Genomic DNA, 24,125 nt, shown 5'->3' with positions numbered 1-24,125 from the left:
GTTCATCCACATCATATTAAATAACTTGTCATGTTTTTCCCAGGAATCTGTTTGTTCATTCATGCATTTATAATTTTTTATGCAAGTTATGCAGTGGCTGGTAGTTAAAGTGAGTTGTTTGCTTGGTAACTGTTGCTTTGATAAAGACCCTCTGGCCACGAGCGACTCTACTTCATTGTCCATCAGTAGAATGCTAATGAATCACATTGGGAGGGAAACCAGTGACCCCCACAGCTCGCCTTATAAGGTTCAATGCCTGAGTGCTGTTAGTCAGAGTTAGAGAACCATCAGTGCCTTATTTAGCCGTCTGAATTATCTCATGAACGCTCTGCAATTGCACCCAACTCTCACTTTATATATGTGTTTACTGAGCAGTGTGCTGTTTTGTATCCACAGGCTGCAAACAAACCATTCATTAAGTTGCATTCCTGCAGATTTGAGCCATGAGACAGTTGCTGGGCAGATCGAGTGCTCCCTCAAAAGGAAGTTACCCTTTGTGCTCCTGTCAAGTGAAGCTGAGCAGGACGGCAGTATTTCACAGCAGTGTGTTGATGTTGACTACTTCATGCCAAGCACCCTGTTTCTCTAGCTGAGAGGATGTTAGTTGTCAATGGCATGTACACCCCACCAGCAGTCATAGATGCTCAGACAGCACCTCTGATTGCCTTCTTTGGTACACTCTGCTACTGCTTTTGATTTCTCACTATCCCGGACCTTTGACAATAAAGCATATAACATAAACTTTGTTTGTTTTTTTGCTTTTATTTGTGTGCAGTAGAAGGTTAATTTGTACTCAAGTCAGATTGAAATTATTGTAATACATAGAGGTTTACTAGCTACTTACTAGCTATTTCATAGATTTATTAGATTAATTAAAGTGTCTTTAGCTAAATTGCAAGACTGCCAAAAATCTGTATCTGGTGAATAAATAATCATCATGAGACTTTGTAGATATCTAAAATTGTTTCTTCAGAGTTTGCTTAAACTAAGTTTGAACTTAACTAGCTAGCCACTAGGCTTGGGGTCGATGCATTTTTCATAGATAATCTGAAGATTTTCCCGATGATTATCGATATACTATATCTGGATTTTTTTCAGATAGAAATTAGGCTGCTCGTTGCAATATAGTCTTTGTCTTTTCAAAGCTATTTCTCAACACAACTTTGGTAACGTGTGAGCGGCATAGTAGACTAAAGTGGGTCGCGCACCAGACTCGTTTGGCGGACAACATGGCGCATTCTAAAATTCGGAACAATTATTTTCTACAAAGGTACTTTAACACCGCCAACGCTCAGTGTCAAATTTCTGCAGTGCTTCGACGTGCAACTCGCATAGTTTTCCATTGAATTCAACCCAAATCATTATCAAAGGACAAAGATTATTTACTCTAGCCATCACTGGATGATATATTGTGTATAAGTATCTTTCATAGAACCTACACAATGTATTTTCAGTTAAAAGTATGTCGGTTTGTCAGCTTGAATGAACCTATCAAGGCTACATACAGAGAAATTGCATAATAAACAGCCATTTTTAATTGTTTAGTTTGCACAGTTACACCAGTTTCATATACTAACCTGCAAACTCATCATTGTCACTTTTTTCATTCTTGAAGTGCAAAACAATTCATAACTTTGGACTGCAATCTGCTGCGTCGCATTAGATCTTCCTCTGTGTGTGATACCTATGCCTTTCCGCAACCGGCTTCAGTAAATGTTATATCACTTTCTTGTGGTCTCCCAACGCTATTACACCACACTGTTAAACAATGCCAACTGAGTGAATTGGAAAGCACACAAATTAGGCTTCTAATTTAAATGTCGGCTAATTTTAATATATTGATGCCTAAAAAATATATCAATAAAATAACGTGCTTATCTATAATCGATATATCAATATTTTATGATATCCCTACTAGCCACTTAATCCTGCTTTGTCAAGTCATTTTTATTTGTATAGTGCTTTTCACAACACACATTGTTTCAAAGCAGTTTTACAGAAAATCATGCTTTAACAGACAATGAAACTTCAGCAAGAGTCAGCATTGTGTAATTTGATTTAATATGATTGTAAATTGTGTATAAAAAAAAAAAGATAATTGTATTTATAACCCCAGTGAGCAAGCCGAAGGCGACTGTGGCAAGGAACTCAAAACTCCATAAGATGTTGGTTAATGGAGAAAAATAACAGTGCAAGTTATGGTTTAAAATTTGTAAACTAAGTAAGTGTTAAGGTCCAGTGTTTTAACAAAGATTTTGTATGAACTGTAAGATTAATGACTAATGTCTTTGAAGTCCATCCTGGATTAACTGCAGAAGTTCACATAGATGCATTGTCCTTTGTTAGTTGGCTGATGAAGGCTTTTGTTGGCAATTGATAGTCTATGTATTCCATTTCAAGAGTGTAGTCCATCAATAGACAAAGGTGATGCAGGCAGAGATCAGTGAGGTGCATCTCAGTTCAACCAGCAGGTCATTTTAGTGAGGTTCGGTGGGGTCCATCCTAAATCCAAGTTTCAGGCAGTGGCATATGAAGTATCCGATGTCTTACAGTTGGAGTTGGCATCAGTTTATCCTCTGAAGTCCATCATAAAAGACTGAAGTGATGTTTGGCTAGCACTGGCTGTAGTTTGTCGTCATCACATATAGCAGTGGAGTCCGACACCAAGCAGGAACGGAGCTGGATCTGGCCGGCTCTGGTAACCTCGGGATATGAATCCCGGGATTGAGACAGGGAAACAAATAGAATAATATTAATGTAGATGCCATTCAGTTTGTTGCAGAGTTATAGATTATGGGAAATGTTTCTGAGAAATGTTTCTGGTTCCGGCAGCCTAATTGTGAGTTGATGGGTAAATTAGGTGTATACCTGGCTAAATAGATGAGTCTTTAGTCTAGATTTAAACTGAGTGAGTGTGTCTGCATCCCGAACAGTGTTAGGGAGACTATTCCATAGTTTAGGAGCCAAATAGGTAAAGCATCTACCTCTTTTTGTGGATTTTGATATTCTAGGAACTATTAACAGGCCAGAATTTTGTGATTGTAATGAACGTGATTGAATATAGCATGACAGAAGGTCACTTAAGTATTGTGGAGCTAGACCATTCAAAGCTTTGTATGTACTTAACAAAATGTTAAAATTAATACGAAATTTAACAGTTAGCCAACGTAACGACGATAGAATGGGGCTAATATCATCATATTTCTCGATTCTAGTCAGCACTCTGGCAGCTGCATTTTAACCAATTGAAGTTTATTTATTGAACTTGCAGAACGACCTCCCAGTAATGCATTACAATAATCTAGTCTTGAGGTCATGAACGCATTAATTTGTTTTTCAGCATCAGCAACAGAGAGCATGTGTTGTAACTTAGCAATATTTCTGAGGTGGAAGAATGCTGTTCTACAAACACTGGAATTTTGATTTTCAAAGGACAGATTGTATCAAATATAAAACCTAAGTTCTTCACTGTAGAAGATGACTGTGGGGATGGGGGCATGGTCATGTTTCTGTTTGTGGGAGAGAGGGAGTAGTGTGGCTCGTCAAGATGGTTGGCATAATTTCTAACAGCTGTTACTTGTTACAGTGATAGCGGGGAGAGACATTAAAAGCAGCTAAAACACGCCAGAGAGCTGAGAGAGAACGGCACGAGAGTGCAGTGACTGGCATGCCTTATTGTGTATTTTACTAGGAAGCTGAAGAGTTTGAGAAGTTTTGTTAACTGAGAGTTTTGTTACATTGAACTGACTGACATAAGAAAAGCCCTGAGAAGGCTGCACTCAAAGAGACTGATGGCAGAAAATAAAAAGCCTACCTGAAGTGTGCCACTGCTCCCCATCTCCTCCTCCCATACCCGAAAGTTTAACGTGTTACAACGATGCCAAATTATATTTTAGCTGCTTATTTTTTTTTAGGTTTTTGGTCCAATAATTAGTACCTCTGTTTTGTCGGAATTGAGATGGAAATTCCTGGCCATCCAGTCTTTGATTTCATTGACACACTCTGCTAATTTGAAGAATTGTGAAATTTCGTTGGGTTTAGAAGAAATATAATGTTGGGTATCGTCGGCATAAGAGTGGAAACTTATTCCATGATTCCTGATAATATTTCTCAAGGGAAGCATATATAAGGAGAAAAGCAGAGGCCCTAAAACTGATACCTGTGGCACACCATACTTTTGTTTGATTTGACAATTCCTCGTTTACATACCGTATACATGGTAGCGGTCTGATAAATAGGACCTAAACCATGCTAATGCTAGTCCACTAATGCCAACATAATTCTCCAGCCTATTTAAGAGAATGTCGGGATCTATTGTGTCGAAGGAAGCACTAAGATCTAAAAGCATTAGAAGAGAAGTGCAGCCACGATCAGATGATAAGAGCAAGTAATTTGTAACTCTGTTAAGTGCAGTCTCTGAACCTGACTGAAATTGTTCATATATACCATTTCTCTGTTAAATGAATATTGTTGTAGTGACACTTCCTTTTCTAGTATTTTCAACATAAATGGGAGATTTTAAGTCTATAATTCTCCAATTCTCCAGGATCAAGCTGTGGCTTCTTAATAAGCGGTTTGATAACTGCCATTTTAAAGTTTCTTGGGATATGTCCTAAGGATAGCAAGGAGTTAATAATATTAAGAAGAGGTTCTGAGATTACAGGGAATACCTCTTTTAAGAGCTTAGTTGGTATTGGATCTAACATTCATGTTGTGGCTTTTGATTAAGTTTTGTTAGCTCTTCATGACCTATGACAGCGAAGGATTGAAGTTGCTTGTGAGGAAATTTATGAGACTGTTTTCTGAGGTGCAGTGACAGATGATTGCATAATTCCAATTTTATTTCTGATGATTTCTATTTTATCAGTAAAAAAAATTCATGAAGCCATTACTATAATGCTGCGATGGAATATCTGGTTCAGTCGATGCTTTATTCCTAACCAATTTAGCCACAGTACTGAATAAACACTTAGGATTGTTGTGGTTATTTTCTATGAGTTTGCTGAAATATGCTGACCTGGCAGCTTTTAGTGCCTGTCTGTAGCTACAGATACTATCCTTCCATGCACTGTGAAATACCTCTAATTTTGTATTCTTCCACTTGCACTCCATTTTAAGAGCTGCTCTCTTGAGAGCATGAGTGTGATCATTGTACCACGGTGCAAGGCTTTTTTCTTTAATTTTCTTTAATTGAAGGGGGGCGACACTATCAAGAGTGCTAGAGAAACTATTTATATTTTCTGTTATTACATCAAGTTCTTCTAGACTTCTTGGCTTACTGAGTATGTGAGACGATTCTGGAAGATTATTAGTGAAGCTATCTTTAGTGGTCGAAAGAATAGTTCTACCTGAATGATAGCATGGTGTAGATTGAGTGACATTAGCTGATCGCAGCAAACAAGAGAAGAGGTAATGATCTGAGATGTCATCGCTCTGCGGTAGAATTTCTATAGTATCAACATCCACTCCATTTGACAGAATTAAATCTAGCGTATGATTATGGTGATGAGTTGGTCCTATCACATTTTGTCTGACTCCAAGAGAGTTGAGAATATCAATAAATGCTAATCCCAATGTGTCATTTTCGGTATCTATGTTAATGTTGAAGTCACCAACAATTAAAGCTCTAACTACAAGATCTGATAGAAAATTAGCAAATTCACCAAGGAAATCTGAGTACGGCCCGGGTGATCTATATACTGTAGTAAGGGCAAAAGACGACAGAAATTTTTTATTTATATCTGACAGTGTCACATTAAGCATTATTAGTTAAAAAGACTTAAACTTATATCCTGTCTTCTGAGTAACACCAAAAACTTCACTGTAAATTGTAGAAACACCTCCTCGACCCTTCAGATGAGGCTCATGTTTATAACAATAACCTGGAGGAGTAGATTCATTTAAACTAATATATTCATCCGGTTTAAGCCAGGTTTCAGTCAAGCAGAGCGCATCCGAACTATGATCTGTAATAATTTCATTTACAATTAGTGCTTTGGTTGAAAGAGATCTAATGTTTAGTAGCCCTACCTTTATATGATGTTTATAATAATGTATTTTCTTTGTTGTTGTTGTTGTTTTTTTCAAGTTTGATCTTAATCAATTTTTTTCTAAATGATTTAGTGAGGGGTTTGTGTTTGGTAGTTCAAGGAACAGACACAGTCTCTATATGATATCTAGGTGATACAGTCTTTATATGTTGTAGTTTATGTGACCTGTGTGATGTCTCAAGGCAGCTAGCAGATGTTTGGATTAATCAGTTTGTCTGCTTCCTGACCTGGGCCTCAGTTAGTCAAATACTATCACTGTTAAGACTATGAGCCAAATTACTAGAGAGTAGAGGGGCACCTCCCTGGAAGGATGGAGTCTGTCTCTCTTTAGCAGGTCAGGTTTACCCTAAAAACTCTTCCAGTTGTCAGTGCTATTCTCCAGACACCACTCAGACATCCAGCCATTCAGTGACACTAATCTACTATAAACCTCATCACCACGATGAGCAGGGAGGGGGCCCGAGTATATTACAGTGTCTGACATAGTTTTTGCAAGATCACACACTTCTTTAACATTATATTTACTGATTTCCGACTGGCGAAGCCGGACATCGTTAGTGCCAACATGAATAACAATTTTAGAAAATCTACATTTAGCATTAGCCAGCACTTGTAAATTTGATCTGATGTCAGACGCTTGAGCCCCGGAAATGCATTTAACAATAGTGGCTAGATTCTCTAGTTCCACGTTCCTTACAATAGATCACCTATGACCAAGGCTCTTTCAAAATGATTCTCAGTAGTACCATCAATGAGTGGGGAGAATTGATTGGAAACCCTAACAGGAACGGGAGAGTGGTGTCACTTTGAGCGAACTACCATACCATACTACCATACTTTGGTATGCCGCAAAGATGTCACCCAAACGCCCTGCTGCTGGGGCTCTACAGCCGGAACCAAAGTGTGTGTGTTGCTCGCTGTACTACTTGCATCTAAACAGTATCTACCAGCTTCTCTTTCTCACTGACCTCTACTAGCGTTCGGATGCGTGTCTCTAATTCATTAAGCTTCTCCGTCAGCCTGACTAATTCCTTACATTTATCACATGTAAATCCCTCACTGCTGATGGAAGAAGTTATAGTAAACATGTGGAAGAAATAACATGAGCGGATGCCATGACTTACCGCAATTGTTTGTTGTTGTTGTTATGGTTGTTTTTGAGTGGTGAGGGTTTGAGATCGATGTGGTTAGATGCGGTTCCTGATCAGCAGAGGTTTGAGATTAATGCAATAATCCGTGTTAAACACAGTGGAGAAAATGAATCCACGCAGTCGAGATGCGAGGTGTAGACAAGCGGAGAAAAGAAAGAAAAAAAGAGAGAAAACAGTTGTGCACGTTAAAATAAAATCGGAAAAAAACGAAGCACGTGGTAAAATGGCAAAAGAGAAAATGATGAACATATAATAAGAATAAGCAATGCTAAGCAGGCAAGAAAGCTACAAACAGACTTGTGCAGTGTGCCGGCAGCAACTGGCTTTGTGATATAGGCCACAAATCTGCTGTTTGATAGTGTGAGTATATCGAATGAAAAGATATTACCTCTAGGGATAACGTACAATCAGATAATATCATTATCATAAAATAAACCCTTTTAGGGTGATACAATACCCTTCAGTTCTAATCAGGGTTTTTATCACCCTGTCAGTGTTTATCTTGTGATAATGACCCACTGACTGTACATTATCACGTTTATCACACGGTTACTTTTAAAATGCATAATTAAACAGACATGAAATATTTAATTTAAACAGATGATAGCTCTACCTGTCGTTCCAGCCTGATGACCCCACCGTCTCAGCTCAATGACCCAGTCATTGGAAAAATCAGACCTTGCCTGTCTGAATATGCTTCACAGCTCCTCATCCAAGCTCTGGACTTCTCAATGCTGGACTAATGTAGTGCCCTGTTGGCCGGTCTCCCAGCTAGCACGATTAAGCCACTGCAGATGATCCCGAACACTGCAGCATATCTGGTCTTCAATTAGCCAAAGAGGGCTCACATTACCCCAATCTTGATTTCACTCCACTAGCTGCCAGTAGCTGTTGGCAGCAAATTCATTGCTTTGACTCTGGCCTTTAGGACAGCTAATGGAACAGCTCCCTCTTACTTCAATTCACTCCTCCAGGTCTATATCCCAACTCACTCTCTGCGGTCAGTGAACGAGCAGCCCTTGGTGGTTCCATCGCAAAGAGGCACAAAGTCTATTTCACGATCATTCACTCTCTCTGGTCCTATGTGGTGGATACCATCTCAGCATTCACGAATCAGCTGAAAACATATCTGTTCCACGAGGACTTAACCAATCAACACTAAATGCTCATACGTTTTAAAAACAACAAAAAAATCTTTGTCTCTTTCTTTTGCGCTAGCATCTTTACTACTACATCCACTGTGAGAACTTGGCAGTGCGTTACTGAAGATATTGTTGACTTTTGTATGACAAATTGCTTGTTTTGTTCCTCATTTGTAAGTCGCTTTGGATAAAAGCATCTGCTTAATGACTAAATGTAAAATGTAAATGTATTATTTCAGAAGGACACTTGTGGAATAATATGAGAGACATGAAAGTAGCACATCTATATAGGAAATCAGTTGCCTAGTACAACGTTATACAGTTTCGCTGTATACAAAATTATTAGACCACAGAATGCTGTGATTTGGACAACCAGAATTAAGTATTCCAAAAACTACAGATTTCTATTTTGCTGTATTTGGAGTGGTTAGAATTTTCTCTTTTTCTTTTTTTTTAAGGATGAACCTCACGAGAAACTCTACTAATGCTTGTAGCCGATCATAACATTAACATGTAGCTAAACTAATGATTCAGTACTCTAACAAGCACAAAAACACTTTGCATACAGGGCTCCAGACTAACTTTTTAGAGCGGTGGCACCAGTGCCATCAAGTCCTACAGTTGGTGGCACCAGCACCTCATTTGGTAGCACTGATGCGGGGTGAGGGTCTCCGGCCTATAAAATAAAAAATGTAAAGGCAGAAACTAATAATAAAAGTGATATTGATATTACAAAAATAAGTGCAATTACCAATAATATTGCATATTTTGCCAGACTTAAATGCTCATGGTAAGGCACTGATTTTGATCTGGTATGCAGATGTAAATTTACTGGCAAAACAAGTTTGTGCGACCTACACTACCGGTCAAAAGTTTTGAAACACTTGACCGAAATGTTTCTCATGATCTTAAAAATCTTTTGATCTGAAGGCGTATGCTTAAATGTTTGAAATCAGTTTTGTAGATAAAAATATAATTGTGCCACCATATTAATTTATTTCATAACAAAACTAAAATTGTATTTAAAAAAAAAATTTTTTTGAAATTGATGACTTGGAACAAATAATAAAGAAAAGCAGCCAATAAGTGCCCAACATAGATGGGAACTCCTTCAATACTGTTTAAAAAGCATCCCAGGGTGATACCTCAAGAAGTTGGTTGAGAAAATGTCAAGAGTTCATGTCTGCAAATTCTAGGCAAAGGGTGACTACTTTGAAGATGCTCAAATATAACACAGTTTTGATTTATTTTGGATTTTGTTTAGTCACAACATAATTCCCATAGTTCCATTTATGTTATTCCATAGTTTTGATGACTTTACTATTATTCTAAAATGTGAAAAAAATTATAATAAAGAATGAGTAAGTGTTTCAAAACTTTTGACCAGTAGTGTATAACAAAACTTAGTCGCACTAGCAGGAAAAACTGTCGCAAAATGTGACCATTTAGTCGCAGACTGGAGCCCTGGCATACAAATATTGCATGAAATAATGCATTTTGATTAGTTTACATTATTTTATATAAGAATTTTGCTGTCTACAATTTGATGCAGGCTTTGTCAGGATCTAGTTCAGTTGCTTTTGAGACTCTGTGGCTAAAGGTGCAATAAGCATGGATGATGAACTCCAACCACTGCCTCCAGTGAGGTCAGCATAAGCTGGGTAATGAAGCCCTTCCTGAGTCTGGAATTAACCAGAGCATGTGAGTGAAACGGAGCGGTGTGACACTCAAACTCAGTTCCTGGAGGGCCGCAGCCCTGCAGAGTTTAGTTCCAGCCCTGCTCCAAAATGCCTCCTTGTAATCTTCAAGCACTCCTGAAGACCTTGATTAGCTGCTTCAGGTGTGTTTAATTAGGGTTGGAGCTAAACTCTGCTAGACTGTGGCCCTCCAGGAACCGAGTTTGACACCCCTGATATACATGGTCATGAGCGATTGAAGCTCTGGCTTATCGCGCTGAACCTGGATATCAGTACACCCCTACATTCTCTCAAATATTGGAGGGTGTGCAGTGAATATTTTATCCCTGAGGATTTCAGACCATCGAAAGAAACAAAGGGTCGATATCTGAATTCATCGGCTGTGCCCGTGCTGTTTTTCCAGCGAACTCAAGTATGTGTGAAAACTTTGTCATTGTCATGCCTCTCTCGGGCTCTGCACCTCCCTCAGCGCTCCGCTCCTCATCACCCGATTTTTAATTCACCGCACCTGCACTCAGTTCACTCGCTCATCACTGCCTACATAAATAACTCACCTTCACGCCACTTCACTGTCACTTCACTGACTGCGCTGCTCTCGCACAGTGTTTATTTACCTGTCTGTATTTGCTCTTGATCTTCATCGATATCTGTTTAGTGCTTACCCTGCTGTTTTGCCTGTTACCTCTTCTTTAGTTTGTGAAGCTTCTCTTCTGTGTGATATCACCTGTACCATTGATCTCACTGTGTAAACCCTGTAAATCCTGTGAATCACAGTAAACGCTCTCGCACTTGGTTTCACTAACAACAACAACTTGTGTGGCTTGAATTCCTGACAGTCATATAGCCTGTATATTTCTGCTAATCAAGTAGATAATGCAACGGCATTGCTCTGAAATAAAGGATGGTTATTTACTGCAGTAATGTTTTATTATTTGGAAATTATTTTTTATTTGTATTTTATATTGTTTTGAAATTTTTTTTGGACTGTTTTGGTTTGTGAACGGCACTTGGTCTGTGGTCTGTGCAAGTTTCTCTTGTAAACAGTGACGTGCTTCCTGCCTCCTCCTCAACGTGACGCATGACCTTACCAATGAGCTTACCTCATATGGAACGCCAAGAGGGTAAGAATTCATGTGTTTTGTATCGCTGTATTAAGCTTTGAAACTGCGTTTTCTAAACGGCGTAAGGCGTTACATAAACGCCGTACGCCATCACGCGTTAAGTTAATGCGGGTTATTTTTGTGCCTCACGTAACTTAATTAGCACATTCATTTGCTTATGTACATAACTCCTCCTCTATCGCGTTTGAGGTATCTACGGCAAGTCCGAGGATTCAAATCATTAACGGCAACGATTTATTTTGTTTCACAGTGCAAACGCACATTAAATGACTGCACCTGACTTTTGACCTGATGTCCTTCTGTCATCACTTAATAGGTAAGGATTTTGTCTCTGCTGTCCAAAACTGTTTATTCAACTACTCACACAGAATTTGACTCAGGGCTTGAGTTCAGGTTTAACAGCTAGGTGACTAACTAAGCTGGCTATTGGTTTTCACAAACTTTTTCAAAACGTGAAAAAACATTCTTAATGATTCCAAAATATTTAGTTATGCAGTTATTTTGTTTTGTGTAATATACAGTAGGTAATATCTGTCAATGCTTCATCAGGGCAGTAATAGGCAAAATGCAAATTTTAAGATTGCGCTTTTTAAATGATTTTACTAGAGAAATGTAAACTTTTGTTTTATTTCAATTTTATGTGATGCAAAAACTAAATATTCAAGTGTGTGAATCAAATTAGAGGACCGGAACTAGCTGTTGTGTAAATATTTTTTTTACTGACAAAAAATTGTTAACCTAAAATGTGTGCATGTAGTAAAATGAAAATTAATTCATTTTATTAAACTCAAAAATATGACTTAACATCACTGAATCAGCCTCAATACATTAGGTTACACCAACAGAACTAATTTTATGAGTTAGATCATGAATATAGAGCAAGTAAACATTGCAGGTTACCACTTTTTACAGTGTATGAAATACAAACACAACTTACCTAAATCGTCTTTTGATTATAGATAAAGATGTGTGGAGAATATCTGCCACCTGTGGTACTGTAAAACTTCAAGACCTCTGAAATGACAGCTGACTCCGAGTAATGGCATAAGATGGTGCACCTTGTGATCCACTACTATCCAATGGCGGTCGATACCCAGATCCATCTGAACTGGATGATTTTTTAATGATATTATGATTGTCTCAATAATTACTATTCAGAACAACCTCGACAAGAAAAGCTTCTTTATTTTAATCTTTGAATGAGTTTCATTTCAGTGTGATTAGCGTTTAGAAAACGGCATTTCAAAGCTTAATGCGCTGATACAAAACACGTGAATTCTGACCCTCTTGGCTTTCCATAACCTCATCCCTCTCATGTGCGTGCCTCACAGAAATGTACGGAAGCGAACATTTGTATTTAAAAAGTATATGAGTATTGTGTTGTTTATAGGAGGAGGCCTGAAATGAAATCCTAAAAATCTTAAATTCTGTTTTGATGAAGAAAGAAACTCAGTTACATCTTGGATGGCCTGAGGGTGAGTAAATTATCAGCAAATTTTCATTTTTGGGTGAACTATTCCTTTAAGGTGTGGATTTGGCTTTGGGAAACTGACCAGCAGTTATGTGCAATTTATCCCGAAGCAGAAACTGAAAGGAACAGGCGATCGATTAAGTACGATCATTCCACTATGAAATTCTCTATGCGAGAGCGGAAATCTTAATCAATCAAATGCTCAGTTGTACAATGAATGCATGAAAGCAGAATGCTGCGCCTGCAAATTAGGACACACTGATCTGCAAGATCACACGTTTATTAGTTTTTATGCAGGGATTTCTTGTGTGTGTTCGTAATATGCTTTGCCAATATACAGTATTATCAAGCTTACATATTCAATTGAGGGTGCTATAATGTTCGCACCCCCCCAGAACCGGACCTGCATCTAGCTGGCAGTTGCACTGTCATGATTGCAAAACAACAAGATACCTTACTATCTACTTATCTATTAATTTAATATTGAATGGTAGTGTAGCCTACTTGCTCACCTTTTGCTGCACTCTACCATGTTGGCGTAGCTCATCCTCGTGCTTTCTAGCAATGTGATGTACGATTCCAAAAGGAATATTTGCTAATTCCTACGGTCTCTCCACACTCCCTTGCAATTTCCTCATTCTTAACTTTGATTTATACTTTGCATTTATGTAGGCTATAAGGTGTGCAACTTCACTAAAACAATGTTTGAACTCCCTCAGGTCTATTGCTTATTTTGAAGGTTCCCAAACCAGCATAACACAAAGCGCATTCTGGGTTGAGCGAGTAGCACTGAGCAAACGCATTGGAATCTTCAAAAGGCGCTCTCCGCTCAGGTGGAATTATCACTGCTCTGCTCCGCTCACATGCTCTGGAATTAACTGAGCTGGTGTTGCTCCCCTAGAAGACCACAGCCAAACACAATGCCCACTTTTAACTACTTGGCAATCCAGTCTAGACTGCTTTTTAAATGGCCTCCCAGGACTAGACCATCCCGACACTGTCTCCCTGGATGGTGACTGCTTTTTGGCTGAATTTAAGGGCCAGTAAATAAGAGCAACTGGCCTGTTTTCTCTTGAAGTGTTGGGTCGGCGCATTTTTGACATAAGAACTGTGTAAGAATTTTTCCAGAGTTGAGGAAACTTAATGCAACTTCAGACAAACTTTGTTGAGAAAAGTAATCAAACTTTCAGAAAAAGTTATTGCTACACACCACTTCTGTTGTTGTTAACTGTGTTTGTGGTGATTTATATTTCACTTTTAAACCAAATAAGATATGCATACAATTGCTAATGGCAGCACTGGAAGTAAAAATTCTCTAAATGGCTTATGTGGTTGGTATAATCTCCAGAACTAAAGGGCTCTGCACACTGACAGAAATTTACAGCAAATTTATTTCTGATGCGAGTTGACAGTTTGAGGCAGCATGAGGGATAGCATGTGTTTTTGATGCAGCAACTTGAATTTACCTTTAAGCAAATGAGCAGTGATGTGTAATGCGTTAGCTACCAATGAAAATACCTACAGCCTACAGAGTTCGCGTGACCTGCCTCCCGATGCAGTTAATATGCAGTCCAGTAGGAACATCTACTAGCATTCAAAAGTACAGAATGTCAACTTCTGGCTCAACCAGTGGCGTAAGTATAGATTGGGACTACCTGTTTGGCCAATTTGTCTCTTTCTTTTGCACTAGCATTTTTACTACTACATCCACTGTGAGAACTTGGCAGTTATTTGAACAATGGTAAATGTCAGCAGGCCAAAAAGGGGCGGTAGGAGTGTTTGGGAAACCAGTTTGAAACCTTTGCAATTCCGTTTTGCTGGTGCTAGTGGTGCAGAAATTTCACACTTCACCTACAATGATCTAACAGGTTGGGACCCTGTCTTCATTGTTACTCATACTCATTAAACTTAACTGTTGTGTGGAGTGTCGAGTGGTTTATTGCTCTGTCACAGAGGCTGATCGGTGTGACCCAGCGGCACTGAGAATGGTCTTTCATCTCCCTCTCTGCTTTAGGACAAGCTGCTCTAATAAGCTCATAGAGGGCTGTGGATCAGGCCTGCCATTGGCTCTTTTTTTGAGAGTGTAGTGCAGAGTTTGCCAAACAGAGACCGTATTTACCACAGGTCACTTCAAAGAACCCCTCCTGACTCCATTTCTTTTGGACAATAAGATATATGTTTAGTCTATTTGTTCTGTCTTTTCAAACCCAGCTGTTTAGTTTACTCACCCTTTTGAGATAGCCGTTGGAAAGACACAATGCACCAGAATAATCTCAATCATCGTGTTGCCATAACACATCCGGTGTATACAACTCACATCACTTTCCGCAATATCAAACCTTTCTGAAATAAGATCATTTTAGACTGCTGAAGGATGTCTGGATTTGTGTGTGGTCACGTGCTTTTTAAAGGCAGATGCTATTTGCACCCTAATTAAATATTAACATACAGTATAGGAGCATCACTGCAGTGTGTTTCGTATGTTTATTAAGAGTACCACATACACCCTATACCAACCCCTAACCCTAACCTTCCTGTACAAAAATTAACCATGGTTTTACTACAGTAACCAAAGTATCCCCATGGTTTTTTTGTAGTAAAATCATAGTAACCACAAAATGAAACAAGGTTACTATATTATCACCTTATTGCTGTTGGTTAATTGCATTGCATGTATAATTGCATTAAAACTATGGTTTCTGCCTAAAAACATGGTTATTACAATATTGCTATAGTAAAACCATGGGTAATTTCACCTGGATCAAACCTTTCTCTCAATTCCCCAACCTTCACTGTGACCTAATCACTGTGAGGACATAAATCTTTATATTTTTCTTTATATTTTTATTATTTATTTTAAGTAGTATTAAAGGAAATATTAATAGTGGAGACAGGACACAGGATGGGGAAAAGTGGTACAAAAGGCGGATCGAACCCAGGTTGAACCCAGCATATCCACTTGCTTTATCCTATATCCAAGCTACATCCACATCCTTTTGTTTTTACACACCACACCACTATAGCAACACAGGGTGGCGCAGTTTCTCTTCAATTTCTGTATTTCTATCAGACTGTTGGAGTGCAAATAGCCGCACTGTGTGGCATGTGCTGTATTACACATAATGCAAATAATCACGTTTTCTGTAACATTTCAAATTCTATTTTGTTTCATTGTGCATATACAGTATTTATAATTTGCCAAGTCTACCAAGTAGAATTGGCCAAGGAGGGTGTCTTCCTGGATCAACATCTTTTAATGGCTTTGGAATAACCTTCCTGTCCAACAAACATTAGTCCCTTACCATAAACTACCACTAAAATCAGATGCAAATGAAAGATTGATAAGTATGTTGTGCAAGCCTCAACCGCAACTAAACCCAACCCTCGATTTCCAACCCTAAATCTTAACTAGCCCCCAATTCTGCACTCTTAACCCTGACACCCACCCATTTACCTAACCCTAATCCCTCACCGCCCCTTCTGACCTTAACCCCTAACTTTCAATTCTAAATCCTAACTCCAACACTTTGTTGTAACCCTAACTCTTAGTTTTCTATTCTACATCTTGTCCCTGACTTCCCAGTTCTTTACCCAACCCCGATCCCAGTGTCCAGCCCTTATTCATTATTCAGACCCTGAATTTACAAGCTTTAATTCAAATCCTAATCCCTACCTCTAACCCTAAACCCTAATCTCCAAGCCTTAACCCTACCCTAGACCTCCCACTTATTCACCTAACCCCTGTCCCTAACTCCTATACCTTATACCAACCCCATGATTTCTAATCTTCATAATCTTCAGCCTTTAACCCTGCCCTGGACCTCCCACTTCTTCACTTAAGCCACATCCATAACTCCTATACCTTATCCCAACCCCTGATTTCTAATCTTGGTAATCTTTGACTGTTAACCCTGTCCTGGACCTTCCAGTTTTTCACCTAACCCTTGTCCCTAACTCCTATACCTTATCCCAACCACTGATTTCTAATTTTCGTAATCTTCGACCATTAACCCTGCCCTGGACCTCCCACTTCTTCATTAACCACCATCCTAACTCCTATACCTTATCTCAACCCCTTGATAATCATCACCCATTAGCCCTGAACCTCCCAACCCTTCACCTAACTACCATCCCTAACTCCTAAACCTTACGCCATGCTCTCAATATATGTCAGTCAGACAACCTGAATCGCTGTACTGCTCACATTACACTACAAGGTTTCTTGTCGTCTGTCACAGACGAGGTACACAAACTACAAAATCTTTGGCCAAGAGTCATCCATGGCCAACAGCAAAAAAAATCTAGATTTTTCAAGAAATAGATGGTCATGATCAGCTTGCTTGTCTGCATACTGATTTTATTTTATTATTGGTTCACAGTTGTCACTGCATCGCTCATACTAAAAGATTATGTGGCGATAATATCATGCTTGAAATAACATGTTTGAAAGTGTGACAGCTGAAGACTAGTTTAGATCCCATTCCTAAACTGCTCATATCTAACGAGCATCGGCGACCGTAGCAAGCACTGATTTGGCTGCGATCTGGGTGTTTTGTCGCAGACCCCAGAAATCTTTTTGCGATAGCAAAATCCGACCAAAAATCGTGTAGTGAGGGCACAGGTTTATCCCAACCCCTAATTTATCTTCAACCCTTGAAGTGCCCTGGACATCCCACCTCTTCACCCAACTGATGACCCCAATCTCCTACTCCTTACTCTTACCCGAAATCCTAATACATACCCCCACTCCTTTTTCTAATGTAAACTCCTAATCACAGTGTTTGAAAAATCATACATTTTGCCAGAGCTGGTCCTAATTTGTTGATCTGGAGTCTCAGTTCAGAAACCTAACCCTAAAATCGTATTTGTCGATAGGAATGCTGTTCCAGGACCAACAAGGATGTTGTTCCTTCTTGGCCAAATCACGGTCATTATAATTATTCATTGGACACTAATGTAAATATCAACACATCAGTTTCATACTGATGCTGTTCTGTTCCATTTCTTTAAGGTGGTTTCTCTTACTGCAGCGTAATTTGATCATTTGTTTACATATACAGTTCATGGTGGAAAGTAATTTGGTACATCAAAAAATGCCAAATCCAAAAATATTAGTGTAGTGAGGAGGGCTGTATTCTGGGAAATCTAAAATGAAAATGCAAGCCTTGAATGATGTATTTGTCTATAAAAAACATTCGTGTAAGCTTTTTCCCTGATGCAGTCTAACATAATGCATGGATGAACACATTTTAATTTCCCTCTTTCATTCTGCTAGTGGAAATGAAAGACCGCTACATGGTTCTGAGTGAAGTTTCTGATGCACCACATATGGCAGTACATAGTTTGTTTATCTGCCTCCTTTAAAATGTTAGCTGTTCATGGGGCTTGAATAGGCTAGCAGAGAATATTTCTCCCAATAATGGTCAACATTTACTCACCCTCACGTAATTAAAAACTTACTTTCTTCTGGAACTCAAAAGGAGAAATTTGAAAAATGCTTTTGTTGTCCAAACAATGACAGTAGACCAGGGGCTATCAAGCTCTTAAAAGTACCATAAAAGCACCATTTAAAGTAGTCCACGCAGATTGTGTGATCTTGGTGTATTGCATTTGTTGAGAAGATACGCAACAACAGGTGGCCCCAAGTTGCACAAATGAGATTTGAGAGCTGCTGTGGACATGAAGATTTTCAGCAAATAATGACCTGGTTTTTTTGGACAGGCTGAACAGATTGACCAATACTATAAGAACTCTGCAGCTGTAAGGCCTCAATGTTATGTCTGTCCTTTTCCAACAAAAGATGGATGTTTTGAAAGGCTTCATTTTCTCTTTAACATTTAAGAGAGGCATTATAAAAACCAAACCTCCACTGACAATCTAATGAGCCCAAACATATTTGTTATGCAGAAATAGCATCAGTGATCATATTGCTATTACTTTTGCTCATACTTTGGCCCTGTGAGGACAACTACCACAAAGCTTTTATTTCCTCTCTCCATTTGTATTTTCTTTTTATTGAGATTCTGGTTTCTCTCTGTTTCACCACTCTTGTGGTGATTTTTATCAATTTGTCTCCCTTTCTCCTGTCTCCAGACTTTAATAACACACACTCGCTCTCTCACTTCCTGTCCCTCCAGCATTAAGATGGTGTTGATGTGGACCAGTGGAGACTCCTTCAAGACAGTTTACTTCCTGTTGACTCAGGCTCCCATGCAGTTCTGGATCTGTGGTCTACTCCAGGTGTGCGTGGACATCGCCATCCTCTTCCAAGTGTACTACTACAGCCGTTACCCGCAGAAACCCATCTCGCACACCACACACACCACCAGCGCCAAGGCCCTCTAAGACACACACACACACTCTCACACATATTAACAAACTGACACAGTGGACATGGGCATACAAATGAGAAACAACTTGCATTCAAGTGTCAGTGGATCAGTGGACAGCTTTTACCTGGAATACTTGTAGCTTTTGTGAAGAGCTGCCACTCTTTGGATTGGCATACAGTATGATGTATGCTGTACATGGGTATGTACAGTATATGTATGCTGATATGACGGGTATTGTGCTCATATATATATATATCTATATATACAGTATATATTAAAAAATACATCTGCACAGGGCATACATATGATCACTAATAGAATACAGAGTGGCCCTATAAATTATTTCTACACTTCAGCCACGCTTAAAGGGATAGTTCAACCTAAAATGATAATAAATAATAATGTTTAAAGTGTCCAAACTGTGGTTTATCAAAGCATAGGAAACCAAGCAAACCATTTAAAAAAGAAGTTGACATTTTAAATGATTATACAATAGATTAAACTGTTTGAAATAAATAAAAAAGGTATTAACACAATACCAGATACTTCAGTTGATCTAGAATCTCTATGATCATATATATGCGTACATGCTTTATTTCAATTTTTGGACCATACATAATTCTCATTATTTCCACAGCCACACTAATACGTTTTCAGTTGAAAACGCATTGATTTTGCTTTACCTTTGCATACTTTGGATCATGATGTTAGAAAACTGATTGGTGTGAGCGTGGCCATAGTTTTGATGACTTTACTATTATTCTAATCTAAAATATTGAATAATAAGTAAGTGGTAGGCGTGTTCAAGCTTGGTTTGAAATTTTGTCATGTAATGCAGTGACATCAAGTGTGCCCTCAGTGTCCAAATACTTTTTGGGGTCACTGTGTATATATATATATATATATATATATATATATATATATATATATAGAATATAATAGAATAATATATATATATTACCTACTACAGTACATAATGCATACATGCAGTATCATAAAGAAATGCAGTGATATATGCAGACTCAAACACACACACACACATACAGGCCAGCCCAGGACAATCATTGTGGTAATGAAAACTTTTGCCTTACAGACTCATAAAAAGAAATGTATCTCACATCATCTAGATGAATGTACAAAGCTTTTCTTATAAGAGATTAATGCAGTTTTATTTTATTTTACATGCTATTGAGAAGATAAGGCATGTTTTATCTTGCTGTCTTTACCTCAATCGGCTGCTGTAGTGTTTCACAGTGAAGGCCAAATGAAGATCACAGGAAGAGCCCTGTGTCATCCTGAACCAAAAATCAACCCTCTGCGTTTTCTAGTGTAGCTTGTATCAGTTGTAGGAAACAATCATCACATAATCTCTCAAAACTAGTTTAGAAATTTTTTTAATAATTGTCTAGCAATCATTCCCTCGATCAGGTTTGTTGAATTGGGCAATCGTTTCTGCTAGTGTGACTGAAAAATTATCATTAACATTGGATTCTTTGACTGATTGTTGACCCTTAAATGAATAGTTCACCCAAAAAAGAAAATTGTCAACTTTTCAATCAAACCCATTTGACTTCCTAACTTTCAAGGACAGAATGTCTTGACCACTCTTTTCCATAAAATGAAACTGTGGCTGTTTTGCCCCAGAAAGACAGAAAAAAATGCACCATAAAAGTTGTCCATACGATAACACTATTGTCCTAATAACGTGCCCGATGTGGTCTTCTGCTGTTGTAGCCCATCCGCCTCAGGGTTTGACGTGTTGTGCATTCTGAGATGCTGTTCTGCTTACTATAATTGTACAGGGCGGTTATCTGAGTTACTGTAGCCTTTCTGTCAGCTCAAACCAGTCTGGCCATTCTCCGTTGACCTCTCTCATCAACAAGGCATTTCCGTCCACAGAACTGCCACTCATTGGATGTTTTATTTTGACACCATTGTGAGTAAATTCTAGAGACTGTTGTGCGTGAAAATCCCAGGAGATCAGCAGTTACAGAAATACTCAAACCAGCCCATCTGGCACCAACAATCAGGCCACGGTCTAAATCACTGAGATCACATTTTGTCACCATTCTGATGGTTGATGTGAACATTAACTGAAGCTCCTGACCTGTATCTGCATGATTTTTTGCATTGCGCTGCTGCCACATGATTGGCTGATTAGATCATCGCATGAATAAGTAGGTGTACAGGTCTACCTAATAAAGTGCTCAGTGAGTGTATATTTCAGTTCTTTTAAAGCCAAATGATAGCTTTGTGTGAGGAAAAGACCCAAATTTAATTAGTAATTCATTGAAAATCTTATTTGTGTTTACGTACATTCAAATATGACACCTCAGGACATGCTGCATCAGGTTTGGAATGACATGAGAGTGAGTAAATGATGACAATTTTAATTTTGGGGTAAATTATTCCTCTAAAGACAACAAACCTTGTATAATTTGACTAGGAAAGTATCAGGCCATAAATTGATAGTTTTATCTAATTTAAAGGCCAAGTGTTCAGTCAAACATGAGCCGTAATATGATGTTGGTAGCGGTCCAATAGCTGCTGTCAGGAATGTTACACACCAGTCAAGGAAATGTTTTCTTATGTTATGAATAAGGTGCTGCTTATAAATGTGCTATATATGTAAAGAGAGAGCTCAGAATTGTCTAACAAGGAACAATTTAAGGTCATTGAGTAATGTCATTTTTGTAAAGACATTTTCCACTCTTACTTTGCCTAAATGTCATAATGTTCTTTTCATCAACACTTCAAAATTCCGGGACCATGTGAAATGGATCTCGTCAGCCTGACTGCATTTGTTAAAAACTCAACTATCCCTATTCAGATTAGAAAGACTCTTTTTAAAGAACAACTTCCTTTGTATTCCTTTGTATTACTAGCGCTGTTATTTATTTCTATTTCCAAACATATTCTGTTGTTTTTTTTTTCTTCTTTCTCAGGTTGATCCGGAGATGATATATATTTGATCTGAACCTCATTCAAATGCGTGATGTTTCTCTTTTGGGCTTTTACGGTTTTGTTACGATAACTGTTTGATTATGTTTTTATGTATTGCCTTCATTTTAAGCATCTTCTATTAAATATTCTTGCCATTTATTGAATGAAAGTAACTGATGTAGAGTTGAACGCTCCTGTTCCTATATCATTTAGTAATGTTACTCAGTATTGACATTCACATGGGTTATTGTTCATATTTTGTTATGTTGCGTTCAGCCAAATGTTTCTATTCTTGTTAATTTGGATACCATTGTTCACTCCACTTATTTTTAATGCTACTTTTTATAGCAAGTTTTATGAATAAACCTTAAAAAAAAATCTTTTTTTTTTTTTTACTTTGTCATATATATTTGTTGATAGATGTTCAGAATTTTCATCAAGGCTTTTTTCTAATCAAATTCCATCTATAGTTGCATTTGATGTTCCCTGATCAAACATCTGTACATCCACACATAGACTAGTTTGAGAGTATTTATCCTCCTGAGACCCCGTGTCCACATGTGTGGACATTGTTTTGGCTTCGCTATGGGCTATGCATGATTAATTTCATTTAAACTGACTGATTCAGTTCAGAAGACTCTGTGCTGTCATTAAAGGGTTAAACATTCGACACCGAGTTATGTGACAAAACTACATCTGGAAAGAAGCCTCATTACGTTTTTGCAAAGAGGCACTGAGTTTGAAGGTAGGCCTTAAAATACATCCACAGGTACACCACCAATTCAGTACACCTCCTATCAGAAGCTAATTGGCTAATTGTCTTAAGGCTTGACATCATTTTCTGGAATTTTCCAAGCTGCTTAAAGGCACAGTTAACTTAGTGTATGTAAAATTCTGACCCACTGGAATTGTGATATAGTCAATTAAAAGTGAAACAACCTGTCTGTAAACAATTGTTGGAAAAATTACTCATGTCATGCACAAAGTCGATGTCCTAAATGACTTGCCAAAAATATAGTTTGCTAATATTAAATATATGGAGTGGTTAAAAAATGAGTTTTAATGATTTCAACCTAAGTGTATGTAAACTTCTGACTTCAACTGTAAATATACAGTTGACCAGTTTTGTGAAATTAATCCAAGCATTTTTTCATTATTAAAAAAGGTAGCTGTAGTGTACAATCATTTTAGCTTAATTGCTCTATTGCAATGTACGTAGTCACACATGCTGGACCGTTCAGTGTATTTGGAATAACCTGTATGATTGTTTGTATTAAATAGGAACCTAAGAGTGCAATCATTTTGTCTGTGTCATTATAGCAGTGTTTGTATTGGCAGTACACATGGCCTCAATCTTTTAAGAGCACTCTCAGTGGAATCAGTGTGGGCATATCTATCACTGCTCACTGGTAAGAGACCTTCACTGACATTTAACACCAGCTAAAACAATATGACCTTCTATATTCACACATCTCTAATCGCTAGAATCGATGTCTTTTTGAACAGAACTCAATATAGTTTATAGTTTATATATAATCATATAGTTTATAGAATATATTTAATTCATTTTGTTACTGTTTTTACTTTTTGGTATTCAGAGCCTACAAACCAGCTAACACTTGAGACTATTAGAAAGTATGAAACTTTTATTCTTTTAAAGGGTATTTCATTGTTTATTACAAGCAGATCCTGAGACTATGGAATCTAAAAGCAGAACTGTACACAGAAATGTATTTCATAAACTTCTTATTGCAAATAAGCTATATAGGATCATCAATGAAAGTTCATAAAAGCATCTTTTAAACAGCGTAACAGACTCCATATCCTGTCACCAGAGAAGACCTCTTTAAAGGTGGATGCAAAATAAAATGGCAATCTTCACAGTCATCCAGTTTTCACAGGTAGGAGCATCCCTCTACCAGGAACACCTGCTTAAAGGAACAGTTCACGCAAAAGTGAAAATTCTGTCATCACATACTCACATTCACGATGTTCCAAACCCATACAAATAGTTTTTATCTGTGGAACACAACATCAGACTGTTCAAAAGCAGCTGGGAAAACCAAATCATTTATGTGAATTTGTTCTTTCAGACAATTAATTTAAGGCTAGGGCTGGGCGATATGACGATATACTGTATATTCTGGCAACAATATAGTGTCAATCAATAGAGATTTTGCCATATGGTGTATATCGCGATATGTACATTTCCATATAA

The 24,125-nt window shown here is 38.1% G+C and overlaps 2 protein-coding genes across 6 annotated transcripts in view; one reads left to right on the top strand and one right to left on the bottom strand.

Annotated features, from left to right (window-relative positions):
- The window catches only part of LOC127424854 (solute carrier family 66 member 2-like), a 64,154-nt gene extending 40,958 nt beyond the window's left edge, over positions 1-23,196 (top strand). For 4 of the 5 annotated variants that reach the window (XM_051670351.1, XM_051670348.1, XM_051670352.1 and 1 more), the window contains one exon: positions 18,770-23,196. In XM_051670351.1, the coding sequence (XP_051526311.1) occupies positions 18,770-18,977 (208 nt within the window). In that variant the 3' untranslated portion in view covers positions 18,978-23,196. Of the gene's footprint in view, positions 1-396; positions 707-18,769 lie in introns of those variants that run through there. The other variant, XM_051670350.1, reaches the window with a different exon arrangement.
- LOC127424846 (septin-7) overlaps positions 1-24,125 on the bottom strand; it is a 184,737-nt gene that overhangs the window by 119,500 nt on the left and 41,112 nt on the right. The gene's annotated exons all lie outside the window — the stretch shown is intronic.

The sequence above is a fragment of the Myxocyprinus asiaticus genome, chromosome 34, assembly GCF_019703515.2.
Source record: "Myxocyprinus asiaticus isolate MX2 ecotype Aquarium Trade chromosome 34, UBuf_Myxa_2, whole genome shotgun sequence".
NCBI lineage: Eukaryota > Metazoa > Chordata > Actinopteri > Cypriniformes > Catostomidae > Myxocyprinus > Myxocyprinus asiaticus.
Note: the sequence above shows the minus strand (reverse complement) of the source record. Positions and strands in the feature narration are given on the sequence as shown.